This window comes from Oncorhynchus keta, unplaced genomic scaffold (assembly GCF_023373465.1).
Source record: "Oncorhynchus keta strain PuntledgeMale-10-30-2019 unplaced genomic scaffold, Oket_V2 Un_scaffold_24390_pilon_pilon, whole genome shotgun sequence".
NCBI lineage: Eukaryota > Metazoa > Chordata > Actinopteri > Salmoniformes > Salmonidae > Oncorhynchus > Oncorhynchus keta.
Genome location: NW_026290879.1, coordinates 60,435 through 80,000, shown reverse-complemented (window position 1 = coordinate 80,000; position 19,566 = coordinate 60,435). Strand labels below are relative to the sequence as shown.

General features: G+C 41.6%; 1 protein-coding gene and 1 long non-coding RNA gene across 2 annotated transcripts in view; both read left to right on the top strand.

The window, feature by feature from the left end:
• LOC127928241 (serine/threonine-protein kinase/endoribonuclease IRE1-like) overlaps nucleotides 1-19,566 on the top strand; it is a 52,867-nt gene that overhangs the window by 32,814 nt on the left and 487 nt on the right. Inside the window, 8 exon segments of the mRNA XM_052515367.1 lie at nucleotides 72-162; nucleotides 1,971-2,160; nucleotides 10,274-10,370; nucleotides 12,912-13,111; nucleotides 14,793-14,949; nucleotides 15,044-15,171; nucleotides 16,321-16,444; nucleotides 18,866-18,933. Coding sequence (XP_052371327.1) covers nucleotides 72-162; nucleotides 1,971-2,160; nucleotides 10,274-10,370; nucleotides 12,912-13,111; nucleotides 14,793-14,949; nucleotides 15,044-15,171; nucleotides 16,321-16,444; nucleotides 18,866-18,933 — 1,055 coding nt within the window.
• Nucleotides 16,452-18,842, top strand: LOC127928242 (uncharacterized). Its single transcript, XR_008131054.1, has 3 exons — nucleotides 16,452-16,620; nucleotides 16,933-17,012; nucleotides 18,754-18,842. It is a non-coding gene; the product is annotated as an uncharacterized LOC127928242 (long non-coding RNA).

Here is a 19,566-nt window from a genome sequence, read left to right as displayed (position 1 = left end):
CTCTCTCTCTCCACTCTCCCTCCTCTCTCTCTCTCTCTCCCTCTCCCCCCTCTCCCCCCCTCCCCCCTCAGATGGAGGGAGAGAGGAGGTGGAGGTAGGGAAGATCTCCTTCTGTCCATCAGAGATTCTGGGACATGGAACAGAAGGAACCTTCGTCTTCCGGTCAGTCTTCCATCCGTTGATGTTTCACTGATCAATGAAAAGCAGTTTCTTGCTTTATAACCCAGACTTAAAGGTGGAATAATTGGAAGTATGGATTTCTGACTATGCTCAAGTGGAGCTGTGACTCTCCTTGAACTCTCTGCATCGTATTGGTTTTAGTGGAGCTGGGGTCTCCTTGCACCCCCGCACCAGACAATTTGAATTCTCTCATATTGTGTCGTTTTATGCATAACAATATTGTGTGTTCATGACATACTCATTATATATATATATTCATGGCATAGTCATTATATATTCATGGCATAGTCATTACATGATGATATAGTCATTATATATTCATGACACAGTCATTATATATTCATGACACAGTCATTATATATTCATGATATAGTTATTATGTATATATTATTTATATATTCATGACAAAGTCATGATATATTCATGACATAGTCATTATATATTCCTGATATAGTCATTATATATTCATGACATAGTCATTATATATTCATGACACAGTCATTATATATTCATGATATAGTTATTATGTATAAATTATTTATATATTCATGACATAGTCATTATATATTCCTGATATAGTCATTATATATTCCTGATATAGTCATTATATATTCATGACATAGTCATTATATATTCCTGATATAGTCATTATATATTCATGACATAGTCATTATATATTCATGACACAGTCATTATATATTCATGATATAGTTATTATGTATAAATTATGTATATATTCATGACATAGTCATTATATATTCCTGATATAGTCATTATATATTCCTGATATAGTCATTATATATTCATGACATAGTCATTATATATTCCTGATATAGTCATTATATATTCATGACATAGTCATTATATATTCATGACATAGTCATTATATATTCATGACATAGTCATTATATATTCATGACATAGTCATTATATATTCATGATATAGTCATTATATATTCCTGATATAGCCATTATATATTCCTGCTATAGTCATTATATATTCATGATATACTCATTATATATTCATGATATACTCATTATATATTCCTGATATAGTCATTATATATTCCTGATATAGTCATTATATATTCATGATATAGTCATTATATATTCATGACATAGTCATTATATATTCATGACATAGTCATTATATATTCATGACATAGTCATTATATATTCATGACATAGTCATTATATATTCATGACATAGTCATTATATATTCATGATATAGTCATTATATATTCATGACATAGTCATTATATATTCCTGATATAGTCATTATATATTCCTGATATAGTCATTATATATTCCTGATATAGTCATTATATATTCATGACATAGTCATTATATATTCCTGATATAGTCATTATATATTATAGTTATGATATAGTTAATATGTATAAATGATTTATATATTCATGACAAAGTCATGATATATTCATGACATAGTCATTATATATTCCTGATATAGTCATTATATATTCCTGATATAGTCATTATATATTCCTGATAAGTTCCTGATATAGTCATTATATATTCATGACATAGTCATTATATATTCCTGATAAGTTCCTGATATAGTCATTATATATTATAGTTATGATATAGTTAATATGTATAAATGATTTATATATTCATGACAAAGTCATTATATATTCATGACATAGTCATTATATATTCATGACATAGTCATTATATATTCCTGATATAGTCATTATATATTCATGATAAGTTCCTGATATAGTCATTATATATTCCTGATAAGTTCCTGATATATGAAATGTTCCAGGGGCCGTTTTGACGGCCGTCGCGTGGCTGTGAAGCGGATCCTTCCAGAGTGTTTTGACGTTGCAGAGCGAGAGGTCCAGCTGCTCCGGGAATCGGACGAACATCCAAACGTCATCAGATACTACTGCACCGAGCGAGACAAACTGTTCACCTACATCGCTATAGAACTGTGTGCTGCTACGCTACAACAGGTAGGTAGATACTACTGCACCGAGCGAGACAAACTGTTCACCTACATCGCTATAGAACTGTGTGCTGCTACGCTACAACAGGTAGGTAGATACTACTGCACCGAGAGAGACAAACTGTTCACCTACATCGCTATAGAACTGTGTGCTGCTACGCTACAACAGGTAGGTAGATACTACTGCACCGAGAGAGACAAACTGTTCACCTACATCGCTATAGAACTGTGTGCTGCTACGCTACAACAGGTAGGTAGATACTACTGCACGAGAGAGACAAACTGTTCACCTACATCGCTATAGAACTGTGTGCTGCTACGCTACAACAGGTAGGTAGATACTACTGCACCGAGAGAGACAAACTGTTCACCTACATCGCTATAGAACTGTGTGCTGCTACGCTACAACAGGTAGGTAGATACTACTGCACCGAGAGAGACAAACTGTTCACCTACAACATGGTAGTGTGTATAAATATATATATATATATATATATATATATATATAAATAAATATATATATATATATATATATAACCTGGTAGTGTATATATAACCTGGTAGTGTATATATATATAACATGGTAGTGTATATATATAACCTGGTAGTGTGTATATATATAACCTGGTAGTGTATATATATAACCTGGTAGTATATATATATATATATATATATATATATATATATATATATATATATAACCTGATAGTGTATATATAACCTGTTAGTATATATATATAACCTGGTAGTGTATATATAACCTGGTAGTGTGTATATAACCTGGTAGTATATATATATATATATATATATATATATATATATATATAACCTGATAGTGTATATATAACCTGTTAGTATATATATATAACCTGGTAGTGTATATATAACCTGGTAGTGTGTATATAACCTGGTAGTGTATATATAACCTGGTAGTGTATATATAACCTGGTAGTGTATATATATATATAACATGGTAGTGTATATATATAACCTGGTAGTGTATATATAACCTGGTAGTGTATATATATATATAACATGGTAGTGTATATATATAACCTGGTAGTGTATATATAACCTGGTAGTGTGTATATAACCTGGTAGTGTATATATAACCTGGTAGTGTATATATAACCTGGTAGTGTATATATATATATAACATGGTAGTGTATATATATAACCTGGTAGTGTATATATAACCTGGTAGTGTATATATAACCTGGTAGTGTATATATATAACCTGGTAGTGTATATATATAACCTGGTAGTGTATATATATAACCTGGTAGTGTATATATATATAACCTGGTAGTGTGTATATATAACCTGGTAGTGTATATATATAACCTGGTAGTGTGTATATATATAACCTGGTAGTGTATATATATATAACCTGGTAGTGTATATATAACCTGGTAGTGTATATATATAACCTGGTAGTGTATATATATAACCTGTTAGTGTATATATAACCTGGTAGTGTATATATATATAACCTGGTAGTGTGTATATATAACCTGGTAGTGTATATATAACCTGGTAGTATATATATATAACCTGGTAGTGTATATATAACCTGGTAGTATGTATATAACCTGGTAGTGTTAGTTCAGTGTTAACTAGCTACATAGCTGTCTTTGTTTCCAAGATAATTGTGTAGTTTAGTGTGTGTAGCCTTGGAGTGATTATCTTAATTCACTGAGGTTCGCTAGCCAGCTATTTGTCGTCCTTAACGTAGGAGACTCTGCTAGCTAGCCAACAGCTAACTGCTAACAGCTAGCCAACGTCTGCTGTTTTGAATTCAACAACCCGGTCAGGTGGTTTCACATTTTCGTTTCATTGCAGTGCAGCGGTTTGATTTGTTTGATCGTGGCTAGCTGCATAGCCGTCTTTGTTTCAAAGATAATTGTGTAGTCTAGACCGATTCCCTAGGTTAGCTAGCCAGCTATTGTCGTTCTTTTAACTCAACGTAACGTAAACAACACTGCTAGCTAGCCAGCTAGCCCCCCGAATAGCAGCACTGTAGAATTATTACACTCAACGGAACGACTTGATTAGTGTAGTGTCAACAACGCAGCTACTGCCAGCTAGCCTACTTTAGCAGTACTGTATCATTTTAATCATTTTAGTCAATAAGATTCTTGCTACGTAAGCTTAACTTTCTGAACATTCGAGACGTGTAGTCCGCTTGTCATTCCAATTTCCTTGCATTAGCGTAGCCTTTTCTGTAGCCTGTCAACTATGTGTCTGTCTATCCCTGTTCTCTCCTCTCTGCACAGACCATACAAACGCTCCACACCGCGTGGGCCGCGACCACCCTAACCTGGTGGTCCCAGCGCGTACGACCCACGTGGAGTTCCAGGTCTCTGGTAGCCTCTGGAACTGCCAATCTGCGGCCAACAAGGCAGAGTTCATCTCAGCCTATGCCTCCTCCAGTCCCTTGACTTCTTGGCACTGACGGAAACATGGATCACCACAGATAACACTGCTACTCCTACTGCTCTCTCCTCGTCCGCCCACGTGTTCTCGCACACCCCGAGAGCTTCTGGTCAGCGGGGTGGTGGCACCGGGATCCTCATCTCTCCCAAGTGGTCTTTCTCTCTTTCTCCCCTTACCCATCTGTCTATTGCCTCCTTTGAATTCCATGCTGTCACAGTTACCAGCCCTTTCAAGCTTAACATCCTTATCATTTATCGCCCTCCAGGTTCCTCGGAGAGTTCATCAATGAGCTTGATGCCTTGATAAGCTCCTTTCCTGAGGACGGCTCACCTCTCACAGTTCTGGGCGACTTTAACCTCCCCACGTCTACCTTTGACTCATTCCTCTCTGCCTCCTTCTTTCCACTCCTCTCCTCTTTTGACCTCACCCTCTCACCCTCCCCCTACTCACAAGGCAGGCAATACGCTTGACCTCATCTTTACTAGATGCTGTTCTTCCACTAACCTCATTGCAACTCCCCTCCAAGTCTCCGACCACTACCTTGTATCCTTTTCCCTCTCGCTCTCATCCAACACTTCCCACACTGCCCCTACTCGGATGGTATCGCGCCGTCCCAATCTTCGCTCTCTCTCCCCCGCTACTCTCTCCTCTTCCATCCTATCTTCTCTTCCCTCTGCTCAAACTTTCTCCAACCTATCTCCTGATTCTGCCTCCTCAACCCTCCTCTCCTCCCTTACTGCATCCTTTGACTCCCTATGTCCCCTATCCTCCAGGCCGGCTCGGTCCTCCCTCCCGCTCCGTGGCTCGACGACTCATTGCGAGCTCACAGAACAGGGCTCCGGGCAGCCGAGCGGAAATGGAGGAAAACTCGCCTCCTGCGGACCTGGCATCCTTTCACTCCCTCCTCTCTACATTTTCCTCCTCTGTCTCTGCTGCTAAAGCCACTTTCTACCATTCTAAATTCCAAGCATCTGCCTCTAACCCTAGGAAGCTCTTTGCCACCTTCTCCTCCCTCCTGAATCCTCCCCCCCCTCCCTCCTCCTCTCTGCAGATGACTTCGTCAACCATTTTGAAAAGAAGGTCGATGACATCCGATCCTCGTTTGCTAAGTCAAACGACACCGCTGGTTCTGCTCACACTGCCCTACCCTATGCTCTGACCTCTTTCTCCCCTCTCTCTCCAGATGAAATCTCGCGTCTTGTGACGGCCGGCCGCCCAACAACCTGCCCGCTTGACCCTATCCCCTCCTCTCTTCTCCAGACCATTTCCGGAGACCTTCTCCCTTACCTTACCTCGCTCATCAACTCATCCCTGACCGCTGGCTACGTCCCTCCCGTCTTCAAGAGAGCGAGAGTTGCACCCCTTCTGAAAAAACCTACACTCGATCCCTCCGATGTCAACAACTACAGACCAGTATCCCTTCTCTCTTTTCTCTCCAAAACTCTTGAGCGTGCCGTCCTTGGCCAGCTCTACCGCTATCTCTCTCAGAATGACCTTCTTGATCCAAATCAGTCAGGTTTCAAGACTAGTCATTCAACTGAGACTGCTCTTCTCTGTATCACGGAGGCGCTCCGCACTGCTAAAGCTAACTCTCTCTCCTCTGCTCTCATCCTTCTAGACCTATCGGCTGCCTTCGATACTGTGAACCATCAGACCCTCCTCTCCACCCTCTCCGAGTTGGGCATCTCCCTGGGCGCGGCCCACGCTTGGATTGCGTCCTACCTGACAGGTCGCTCCTACCAGGTGGCGTGGCGAGAATCTGTCTCCTCACCACGCGCTCTCACCACTGGTGTCCCCCAGGGCTCTGTTCTAGGCCCTCTCTTATTCTCGCTATACACCAAGTCACTTGGCTCTGTCATAACCTCACATGGTCTCTCCTATCATTGCTATGCAGACGACACACAATTAATCTTCTCCTTTCCCCTTCTGATGACCAGGTGGCGAATCGCATCTCTGCATGTCTGGCAGACATATCAGTGTGGATGACGGATCACCACCTCAAGCTGAACCTCAGCAAGACGGAGCTCCTCTTCCTCCCGGGGAAGGACTGCCCGTTCCATGATCTCGCCATCACGGTTGACAACTCCATTGTGTCCTCCTCCCAGAGCGCTAAGAACCTTGGCGTGATCCTGGACAACACCCTGACGTTCTCAACTAACATCAAGGCGGTGTCCCGTTCCTGTAGGTTCATGCTCTACAACATCCGCAGAGTACGACCCTGCCTCACACAGGAAGCGGCGCAGGTCCTAATCCAGGCACTTGTCATCTCCCGTCTTGATTACTGCAACTCGCTGTTGGCTGGGCTCCTGCCTGTGCCATTAAACCCCTACAACTCATCCAGAACGCCGCAGCCCGTCTGGTGTTCAACCTTCCCAAGTTCTCTCACGTCACCCCGCTCCTCCGCTCTCTCCACTGGCTTCCAGTTGAAGCTCGCATCCGCTACAAGACCATGGTGCTCGCCTACGGAGCTGTGAGGGGAACGGCACCTCAGTACCTCCAGGCTCTGATCAGGCCCTACACCCAAACAAGGGCACTGCGTTCATCCACCTCTGGCCTGCTCGCCTCCCTACCACTGAGGAAGTACAGTTCCCGCTCAGCCCAGTCAAAACTGTTCGCTGCTCTGGCCCCCAATGGTGGAACAAACTCCTCACGACGCCAGGACAGCGGAGTCAATCACCACCTTCCGGAGACACCTGAAACCCCACCTCTTCAAGGAATACCTAGGATAGGGTAAGTAAGGGTAAGTAATCCTTCTCACCCCCCCTTCTCCCCCAACAAGATTTAGATGCAAGTGGCTGTTCCACTGGTTGTCATAAGGTGTATGCACCAATTTGTAAGTCGCTCTGGATAAGAGCGTCTGCTAAATGACTTAAATGTAAATGTAATGTAGTGTATATATAACCTGTTAGTGTATATATAACCTGGTAGTGTATATATAACCTGGTAGTGTATATATAACCTGGTAGTGTATATATAATCTGGTAGTGTATATATATATATAACCTGGTAGTGTATATATAACCTGGTAGTGTATATATAACCTGGTAGTGTATATATAACCTGGTAGTGTATATATAACCTGGTAGTGTATATATATAACCTGGTAGTATATATATAACCTGGTAGTGTATATATATATAACCTGGTAGTGTATATATAACCTGGTAGTGTATATATATATAACCTGGTAGTGTATATATAACCTGGTAGTGTATATATATAACCTGGTAGTGTATATATATAACCTGGTAGTGTATATATATAACCTGGTAGTGTATATATATAACCTGGTAGTGTATATATAACCTGGTAGTGTATATATATAACCTGTTAGTGTATATATATAACCTGGTAGTGTATATATAACCTGGTAGTGTATATATAACCTGGTAGTGTATATATATAACCTGGTAGTGTATATATAACCTGGTAGTGTATATATAACCTGGTAGTGTATATATATAACCTGTTAGTGTATATATATAACCTGGTAGTGTATATATAACCTGGTAGTGTATATATAACCTGGTAGTGTATATATAACCTGGTAGTGTATATATAACCTGGTAGTGTATATATAACCTGGTAGTGTATATATATAACCTGGTAGTATATATATAACCTGGTAGTGTATATATATATAACCTGGTAGTGTATATATAACCTGGTAGTGTATATATATATAACCTGGTAGTGTATATATAACCTGGTAGTGTATATATATAACCTGGTAGTGTATATATATAACCTGGTAGTGTATATATAACCTGGTAGTGTATATATAACCTGGTAGTGTATATATATAACCTGTTAGTGTATATATATAACCTGGTAGTGTATATATAACCTGGTAGTGTATATATAACCTGGTAGTGTATATATATAACCTGGTAGTATATATATAACCTGGTAGTGTATATATAACCTGGTAGTGTATATATATATAACCTGGTAGTGTATATATAACCTGGTAGTGTATATATATAACCTGGTAGTGTATATATATAACCTGGTAGTGTATATATAACCTGGTAGTGTATATATATAACCTGGTAGTGTATATATATAACCTGTTAGTGTATATATATAACCTGGTAGTGTATATATATATAACCTGGTAGAGTATATATATATAACCTTGTAGTATGTATATAACCTGGTAGTGTGTATATATAACCTGGTAGTGTATATATATATAACATGGTAGTGTATATATATAACCTGGTAGTGTATATATAACCTGGTAGTGTATATATATAACCTGGTAATATATATATATATATATATATATATATAACCTGATAGTGAAAATATATAACCTGGTAGTATATATATATAACCTGGTAGTCTATATATAACCTGCTAGTGTATTTATATATAACCTGGTAGTGTATATATAACCTGGTAGTGTATATATATAACCTGGTAGTGTATATATATAACCTGGTAGTGTATATATATAACCTAGTAGTGTATATATAACCTGGTAGTATGTATATATATAACCTAGTAGTATATATATAACCTGGTAGTATATATATATAACCTAGTAGTGTATATATAACCTGGTAGTATGTATATAACCTGGTAGTGTATATATATAACCTAGTAGTGTATATATATAACCTGGTAGTGTATATATATAACCTAGTAGTGTATATATATAACCTGGTAGTGTATATATATAACCTAGTAGTATATATATAACCTGGTAGTATATATATATAACCTAGTAGTGTATATATAACCTGGTAGTATGTATATAACCTGGTAGTGTATATATATAACCTGGTAGTGTATATATAAATAACCTGGTAGTATGTATGTAACCTGGTAGTGTATATATATAACCTGGTAGTGTATATATAACCTGGTAGTGTATATATATATATAACCTGGTAGTGTATATATATAACCTGGTAGTGTATATATAACCTGGTAGTGTATATATATAACCTGGTAGTGTATATATATAACCTGGTAGTGTATATATATAACCTGGTAGTATATATATATATAACCTGGTAGTGTATATATAACCTGGTAGTGTATATATAACCTGGTAGTGTATATATAACCTGGTAGTGTGTATATATAATCTGGTAGTGTATATATAACCTGGTAGTGTATATATAACCTGGTAGTGTATATATATAATCTGGTAGTGTATATATAACCTGGTAGTGTATATATAACCTGGTAGTGTATATATAACCTGGTAGTGTATATATAACCTGGTAGTGTATATATAACCTGGTAGTGTATTTATATATAACCTGGTAGTGTATATATATATAACCTGGTAGTGTATATATAACCTGGTAGTGTATATATATATATAACCTGGTAGTGTATATATATAACCTGGTAGTATATATATAACCTGGTAGTGTATATATAACCTGGTAGTGTATATATAACCTGGTAGTGTATATATAACCTGGTAGTGTATATATATAATCTGGTAGTGTGTATATAACCTGGTAGTATATATATAACCTGGTAGTGTATATATATAACCTGGTAGTGTATATATATATAACCTGGTAGTGTATATATAACCTGGTAGTGTATATATATAACCTGGTAGTGTATATATATATAACCTGGTAGTGTATATATAACCTGGTAGTGTATATATAACCTGTAACGTGTATAACCTGTGTGTTCTCTAATGTCCCCAGTATGTGGAAGATCCGTCGTGCCACGCTGGTCTCAGCCCTGTCTCTGTACTACAACAGACCATGTGTGGTCTCAGCCACCTCCACTCACTAAACATAGGTACTATGTACAGCTGTCTGACCGACCCGACACCTACCTACCTACCTACCTACCTACCTACCTACCTACCTACCTACCTACCTACCTACCTACCTACCCACCTGCCCACCTGCCTCCCACCCACCTGCCTGCCTGCCTGCCCACCCACCTGCCTACCCACCTGCCTGCCTACCCACCCACCCACCCACCTGCCTGCCTACCTACCTACCTACCTTCCTTCCTTCCTTCCTTCCTTCCTTCCTTCCTTCCTTCCTTCCTTCCTTGTGTGGTCTCAGTCACCTCCACTCACTAAACATAGGTACTATATACAGCTGTCTGTCTGACCGACCCGACACCTACCTACCTACCTACCTACCTACCTACCTACCTACCTACCTACCTACCTACCTACCTACCTACCTACCTACCTACCTTCCTTCCTTCCTTCCTTCCTTCCTTCCTTCCTTCCTTCCTTCCTTCCTTCCTTCCTTACTTCCTTCCTTCCTTCCTTGTGTGGTCTCAGTCACCTCCACTCACCCAACATAAAGTACCAGTCAAAAATTTGGACACACCTACCCATTCAAGGTTGTTTTTAAAACTTTTTTGAACTATTTTCTACATTGTGGAATAGTAGTGAAGACATCAGAACTATGACGTTCAACATAAGGAATCATGTAGGAACCGAAAAAAAGTGTTAAACAAATCAAAATGTATTTTATATTTGAGATTCTCCTGCCTCGATGACAGCTTTGTACACTCTTGGCATTCTCTCAACCAGCTTCATATGGTAGTCACCTGGAATGCATTTCAATTAACAGGTGTGTCTTGTTAAAAGTTAATTTGGGGGATTTCTTTCCTTCTTAATGTGTTTGAGCCAATCAGTTGTGTTGTGACAAGGTAGGGATAGTTTACAGAAGACAGTCCTATTTGGTAAAAGACCACGTCCATATTATGGCAAGAACCGCTCAAATAAGAAAAGAGAAACGACAGTCCGTCATTACTTTAAGACATGAAGGTCAGTTTCAAGAACTTTGAACGTTTCTTCAAGTGCAGTCGCAAAAACCATCAAGCGCTATGATGAAACTGGCTCTCATGAAGACCGCCACAGGAAAGGAAGACCCAGAGTTACCTCTGCTGCAGAGGATAAGTTACCAGCCTCAGAAATTGCAGCCCAAATAAATGCTTCACAGAGTTCAAGTAACAGACTGTTTAGAGGAGACTGCGTGAATCAGGCCTTTATAGTTGAATTGCTGCAAAGAAACCACTACTAAAGGACACCAATAAGAAGAAGAGACTTGCTTGGACCAAGAAACACGAGCAATGGATATTAGACTGGTGGAAATCTGTTCTTTGGTCTGATGAGTCCAAATTTTAGATTTTTGGTTCCAACCGCCGTGTCTTAGTGAGACGCAGAGTAGGTAAACAGATGATCTCCATATGTGTGGTTCCCACCGTGAAGCATGGAAGAGGTGGTGTGATGTCTTTGTGAGACGCAGAGTAGGTAAACAGATGATCTCCATATGTGTGGTTCCCACCGTGAAGCATGGAGGAGGAGGTGTGATGTCTTTGTGAGATGGAGAGTAGGTAAACAGATGATCTCCATATGTGTGGTTCCCACCGTGAAGCATGGAGGAGGAGGTGTGATGTCTTTGTGAGATGGAGAGTAGGTAAACAGATGATCTCCATATGTGTGGTTCCCACCGTGAAGCATGGAAGAGGTGGTGTGATGTCTTTGTGAGATGGAGAGTAGGTAAACAGATGATCTCCATATGTGTGGTTCCCACCGTGAAGCATGGAGGAGGAGGTGTGATGTCTTTGTGAGATGGAGAGTAGGTAAACAGATGATCTCCATATGTGTGGTTCCCACCGTGAAGCATGGAGGAGGAGGTGTGATGGTGTGTGGTTCCCACCGTGAAGCATGGAGGAGGAGGTGTGATGGTGCTCTGCTGGTGACACTGTTGGTGATTGATTTATAATTCAAGGCACACTTACCCAGCATGGCTGCCACAGCATTCTGCAGCGATATATACCATCCCATCTGGTTTGGGCTTAGTGTTTGTTTTTCATCAGGTCAATGACCCAACACACCTACAGGCTGTGTAAAAGGGCTATTTGACCAAGAAGGAGAGTGATGGAGTGCTGCATCAGATGACCTGGAATCCACAATCCCACGTCCTAAACCACGTCCTAGACTCGAGACTGGACTTGGACTCAGACTCAAACACAAGGGACTCGAGACTGGACTTGGACTCAGACTCAAACACAAGGGACTCTAGACTGGACTTGGACTCAGACTCAAACACAAGGGACTCGAGACTCAAGGTTTAGTGATTTGACAACACCACTGTTAACTTCTCTCTCTCCCCATCTCTCCATCTCTTCTCTCGCTCTCTCTCTCCGGTCGCTTTCTCCCTCTCTCTCTCTCTCTCTCTCTCTCTCTCTCTCTCCCCCTCTCTCTCTCTCTGGTCTCTTTCTCCCTCTCTCTCTCTCTCTCTCTCTCTCTCTCTCTCTCTCTCTCTCTCTCTCTCTCTCTCTCTCTCTCTCTCTCTCTCTGGTCTCCAGTCCACAGGGATCTGAAGCCTCGTAACATCCTATTGTCTCAGCCAGGGCCCCTGGGGCGGGTGAGAGCGCTGATATCAGACTTCGGCCTGTGTAAAAAGATCCCTGAGGGAAGGACTAGTTTCTCTCTCCGCTCGGGGATACCGGGGACAGAGGGGTGGATCGCCCCGGAAGTACTGCTGGACACACCGGGACACAGCCCGGTGAGAGACAGACACACACACACACACACACACACACACACACACACACACACACACACACACACACACACACACACACACACACACACACACACACACACACACACACTGAATAAAGTCATTAATTCATTAAATACTATAAGATTTTGATATCTTTCCATACTCTATGATATGAAAGACTTCAGTTCCCAGCAGGCTGTTTGTTCTACTGGGTTCTACTACTACTATAATACTACTTCCTCTCTCTAGTGTGTTCTACTACTACTATAATACTACTTCCTCTCTCTAGTGTGTTCTACTACTACTATAATACTACTCCTCTCTCTAGTATGTTCTACTACTACTATAATACTACTCCTCTCTCTAGTGTGTTCTACTACTATAATACTACTTCCTCTCTCTAGTGTGTTCTACTACTACTATAATACTACTTCCTCTCTCTAGTGTGTTCTACTACTACTATAATACTACTTCCTCTCTCTAGTGTGTTCTACTACTACTATAATACTACTTCCTCTCTCTAGTGTGTTCTACTACTACTATAATACTACTTCCTCTCTCTAGTGTGTTCTACTACTACTATAATACTACTCCTCTCTCTAGTGGGTTCTACTACTACTATAATACTACTCCTCTCTCTAGTGTGTTCTACTACTACTATAATACTACCTCTCTCTAGTGTGTTCTACTACTATAATACTACTCCTCTCTCTAGTGTGTTCTACTATAATACTACTCCTCTCTCTAGTGGGTTCTACTACTATAATACTACTCCTCTCTCTAGTGTGTTCTACTATAATACTACTCCTCTCTCTAGTGTGTTCTACTACTACTATAATACTACTCCTCTCTCTAGTGGGTTCTACTACTATAATACTACTCCTCTCTCTAGTGTGTTCTACTATAATACTACTCCTCTCTCTAGTGGGTTCTACTACTATAATACTACTCCTCTCTCTAGTGGGTTCTACTACTATAATACTACTCCTCTCTCTAGTGTGTTCTACTACTACTATAATACTACTCCTCTCTCTGGAGTGTTCTACTACTACTATAATACTACTTCCTGTGTTCTACAGTGTTCTACTACTACTATAATACTACTCCTCTCTCTAGTGTGTTCTACTACTACTATAATACTACTCCTCTCTCTAGTGTGTTCTACTACTATAATACTACTCCTCTCTCTAGTGTGTTCTACTATAATACTACTCCTCTCTCTAGTGTGTTCTACTACTACTATAATACTACTCCTCTCTCTAGTGGGTTCTACTACTACTATAATACTACTCCTCTCTCTAGTGTGTTCTACTATAATACTACTCCTCTCTCTAGTGTGTTCTACTACTACTATAATACTACTCCTCTCTCTAGTGTGTTCTACTACTACTATAATACTACTTCCTCTCTCTAGTGTGTTCTACTTCTACGATAATACTACTCCTCTCTCTAGTGTGTTCTACTACTACTATAATACTACTCCTCTCTCTAGTGTGTTCTACTACTACTACTATAATACTACTCCTCTCTCTAGTGTGTTCTACTACTATAATACTACTCCTCTCTCTAGTGTGTTCTACTATAATACTACTCCTCTCTCTAGTGTGTTCTACTACTACTATAATACTACTTCCTGTGTTCTACAGTGTTCTAACTATAATAATGTTGTGCCTCTCTCTAGACCCGTTGTGACCAGGCGGTGGATGTGTTCTCGGCAGGCTGTGTGTTCTACTACGTGGTCAGTAGGGGGCAGCACCCGTTTGGTGACACGCTACGACGCCAAGCTAACATCCTGACCGGGGAGTACTTCCTCACACACTTCCTGGAAGACGTGCATGGTGGGTGTGTGTCGTCTGTCGTTTAGAGACTCTTGAGATTCTGTGATTCTGATTGAGAGCTGTGCTCTAATTGGCTGTGTTTTGTGTCCGTCAGATGACATCATAGCGCGGGACCTGATAGAGCGAATGATCAACAGCGATCCAGAGTCCCGCCCCTCCACTTCCTCTATTCTTAAACACCCGTTCTTCTGGAGCCCTGATAAGCAACTTCAGTTCTTCCAGGTACCCCTCTACCTTTACCTCTACCTTTACCTCTACCCCGCTACCTCTCTACCGCTCTACCTCTCTACCTCCCTACCCCTCTACCTCCCTACCCCTCTACCTCCCTACCCCTCTACCTCTCTACCTCTCTACCCCTCTACCTCCCTACCCCTCTACCTCTCTACCCCTCTACCTCTCTACCTCTCTACCCCTCTACCTCCCTACCTCTCTACCTCTCTACCTCCCTACCCCTTTACCCCTCTACCCCTTTACCCCTCTACCTCTCTACCCCTCTACCCCTCTACCTCTCTACCCCTCTACCCCCTCTACCTCCCTACCCCTCTACCTCCCTACCCCTCTACCTCCCTACCCCTCTACCTCCCTACCCCTCTACCTCTCTACCCCTCTACCATCTACCCCTCTACCAACTTCATCTCGTAGATTCTGCTACACACAATAGAGGAAGAAAGTCTTCTAGAACTAACCGTTGAGAATCGAGATAGAGAATAGAGAATCTTAGAGAGTCTTCTAGAACTAACCATTGAGAATCTAGATAGAGAGTCTTCTAGAACTAACCATTGAGAATCTAGATAGAGAGTCTTCTAGAACTAACCGTTGAGAATCTAGATAGAGAATAGAGAATCTTAGAGGGTCTTCTAGAACTAACCATTGAGAATCTAGATAGAGAGTCTTCTAGGACTAACCTTTGAGAATCTAGATAGAGAATAGGGAATCTTAGAGGGTCTTCTAGAACTAGCCGTTGAGAATCGAGATAGAGAATCTTAGAGAGTTCTAGAACTAACCGTTGAGAATCTAGATAGAGAGTCTTCTAGAACTAACCGTTGAGAATCTAGATAGAGAATAGAGGATCTTAGAGGGTCTTCTCTTCATGTCCTTGTGTGTTTGAAGACAGCTGATAATCACAGCTCTCCTAAAACTAACTGTTGGAGGGACAAAAGTGTGATTGAGCATGAGATGACTCCTCATCATAGATCAGGATAGTATGTTGATATTTGACTGTAGTTTTAGTTAGTAGTTTTTCCGAGCCACTGTGCTTCTACACCTGCATTGTTTGGGGTTTTAGGCTGGGTTTCCGTACAGCACTTTGAGATATCAGCTGATGTACGAAGGGCTTTATAAATACATTTGATTTGAAATGTGATTTGTTAGGATGTGAGTGACCGTATAGAGAAGGAACCTACAGACAGCACCATGGTGGTGAGGCTGGAGACGGCTGGCAGAGCTGTAGTACGAACCAACTGGAGAATGCACATCTCTGTTCCTCTGCAGACAGGTAACACACCAGACAGGTAACACACCAGACAGGTATCACACCAGACAGGTAACACACCAGACAGGTAACACACCAGACAGGTAACACACCAGACAGGTAACACACTACACAGGTAACACACCAGACAGGTAACACACCAGACAGGTAACACACCAGACAGGTAACACACCAGACAGGTAACACACCAGACAGGTAACACACCAGACAGGTAACACACTACACAGGTAACACACCAGACAGGTAACACACCAGACAGGTAACACAGGTAACACACCAGACAGGTAACACACCAGACAGGTAACACACTACACAGGTAACACACCAGACAGGTAACACACCAGACAGACAGGTAACAGGTAACACACCAGACAGGTAACACACCAGACAGACCTCCCAGGTAACACACCAGACAGACCAGACAGGTAACACACCAGACAGACCAGACAGGTAACACACCAGACACACAAGACAGGTAACACACCAGACAGGTAACACACTACACAGGTAACACACCAGACAGGTAACACACCAGACAGGTAACACACCAGACAGGTAACACACCAGACAGGTAACACACCAGACAGGTAACACACCAGACAGACAGGTAACAGGTAACACACCAGACAGGTAACACACCAGACAGGTAACACACTACACAGGTAACACACCAGACAGGTAACACACCAGACAGGTAACACACCAGACAGGTAACACACCAGACAGGTAACACACCAGACAGGTAACACACTACACAGGTAACACACCAGACAGGTAACACACCAGACAGACAGGTAACAGGTAACACACCAGACAGGTAACACACCAGACAGACCTCCCAGGTAACACACCAGACAGACCAGACAGGTAACACACCAGACAGACCAGACAGGTAACACACCAGACACACAAGACAGGTAACACACCAGACAGGTAACACACTACACAGGTAACACACCAGACAGGTAACACACCAGACAGGTAACACACCAGACAGACCTGCCAGGTAACACACCAGACAGACCAGACAGGTAACACACCAGACACACAAGACAGGTAACACACCAGACAGGTAACACACCAGACAGGTAACACACCAGACAGGTAACACACTACACAGGTAACACACCAGACAGATAACACACCAGACAGGTAACACACCAGACAGGTAACACACCAGACAGGTAACACACCAGACAGGTAACACACCAGACAGGTAACACACTACACAGGTAACACACCAGACAGGTAACACACCAGACAGACCAGACAGGTAACACACCAGACAGGTAACACACCAGACAGACCAGACAGGTAACACACCAGACAGGTAACACACCAGACAGGTAACACACCAGACAGACCTGACAGGTAACACACCAGACAGGTAACACACCAGATAGACCAGACAGGTAAACACACCAGACAGGTAACACACCAGACAGGTAAGACACCAGACAGGTAACACACCAGACAGACCTGACAGGTAACACACCAGACAGGTAACACACCAGACAAGTAACACACCAGACAGACCAGACAGGTAACACACCAGACAGGTAACACACCAGACAGTAACACACCAGACAGACCAGACAGGTAACACACCAGACAGGTAACACACCAGACAGACCAGACAGGTAACACACTACACAGGTAACACACTACACAGGTAACACACCACACAGGTAACACACCAGACAGGTAAACACACTACACAGGTAACACACCAGACAGGTAACACACCAGACAGGTAACACACTACACAGGTAACACACCAGACAGGTAACACACCAGACAGACCTGACAGGTAACACACCAGACAGGTAACACACCAGACAGGTAACACACCAGACAGACCAGACAGGTAACACACCAGACAGGTAACACACCAGACAGGTAACACACCAGACAGGTAACACACCAGACAGACCTTACAGGTAACACACCAGACAGGTAACACACCAGACAGGTAACACACCAGACAGACCTGACAGGTAACACACCAGACAGGTAACACACCAGACAGACCTGACAGGTAACACACCACACAGGTAACACACCAGACAGATAACACACACCTGACAGGTAACACACCTGACAGGTAACACATCAGACAGGTAACACACCACACAGGTAACACACCAGACAGGTAACACACCAGACAGATAACACACCAGACAGGTAACACACCACACAGGTAACACACCACACAGGTAACACACCAGACAGGTAACACACCAGACAGATAACACACCAGACAGGTAACACACTACACAGGTAACACACCAGACAGGTAACACACCAGACAGGTAACACACTACACAGGTAACACACCAGACAGGTAACACACCAGACAGGTAACACACCAGACAGGTAACACACCAGACAGGTAACACTCATCTCTCTGTGTTTTCTCTCCAGACCTGAGGAAGTTCAGGACGTATAAAGGAAACTCAGTCAGAGACCTGCTCCGAGCCATGAGAAATAAGGTATATCTGTTATATATATATATATATACTATATATATAGTATAGTATAGTATACACTGAGTATATAAACATATATTCTGCTATATATAGTATAGTCTAGTATACACTGAGTATATAAAACATTAAGAATTATTTCCATGACACAGACTGACCAGGTGAATCCAGGTGAAAGCTATGATCCCTTATTGATGTCACTTTGGCTTTCAACACCTTGTAGAGTCCATGCCCCAGCGAATTGAGGTTGTTCTCAGGGTAAAAGGGCTAGAGGGAGGGGGGGGCAACTCAATATTAGGAAGGTGTTCTTAATGTTTTATGTGCTTCGTGTATACACCTGTTCACACAGGAGACATGAGGAATGAGGGAAACATGCTGCTTTTTTTCAGGCCAAAAATGTGTTATAGTAGTGGTAAATGTTGAAATGGTTGGAGGATAGTGTTGAACTTCCTGTTTCTCTTCCTGTCTCTCCCCCTCTCTCTCCCTTCCGGTCTCTCTCTCTCTTCCTATCTTTCCCTCTCTCTTCCCTCTCTCTCTCTCTCTCTCTCTCTCTCTCTCTCTTCCTGTCTCTCCTTCTCTCTTCCTGTCTCTCCTTCTCTCTTCCTGTCTCTCCCTTTCTCTTCCTGTCTCTACCTCTCT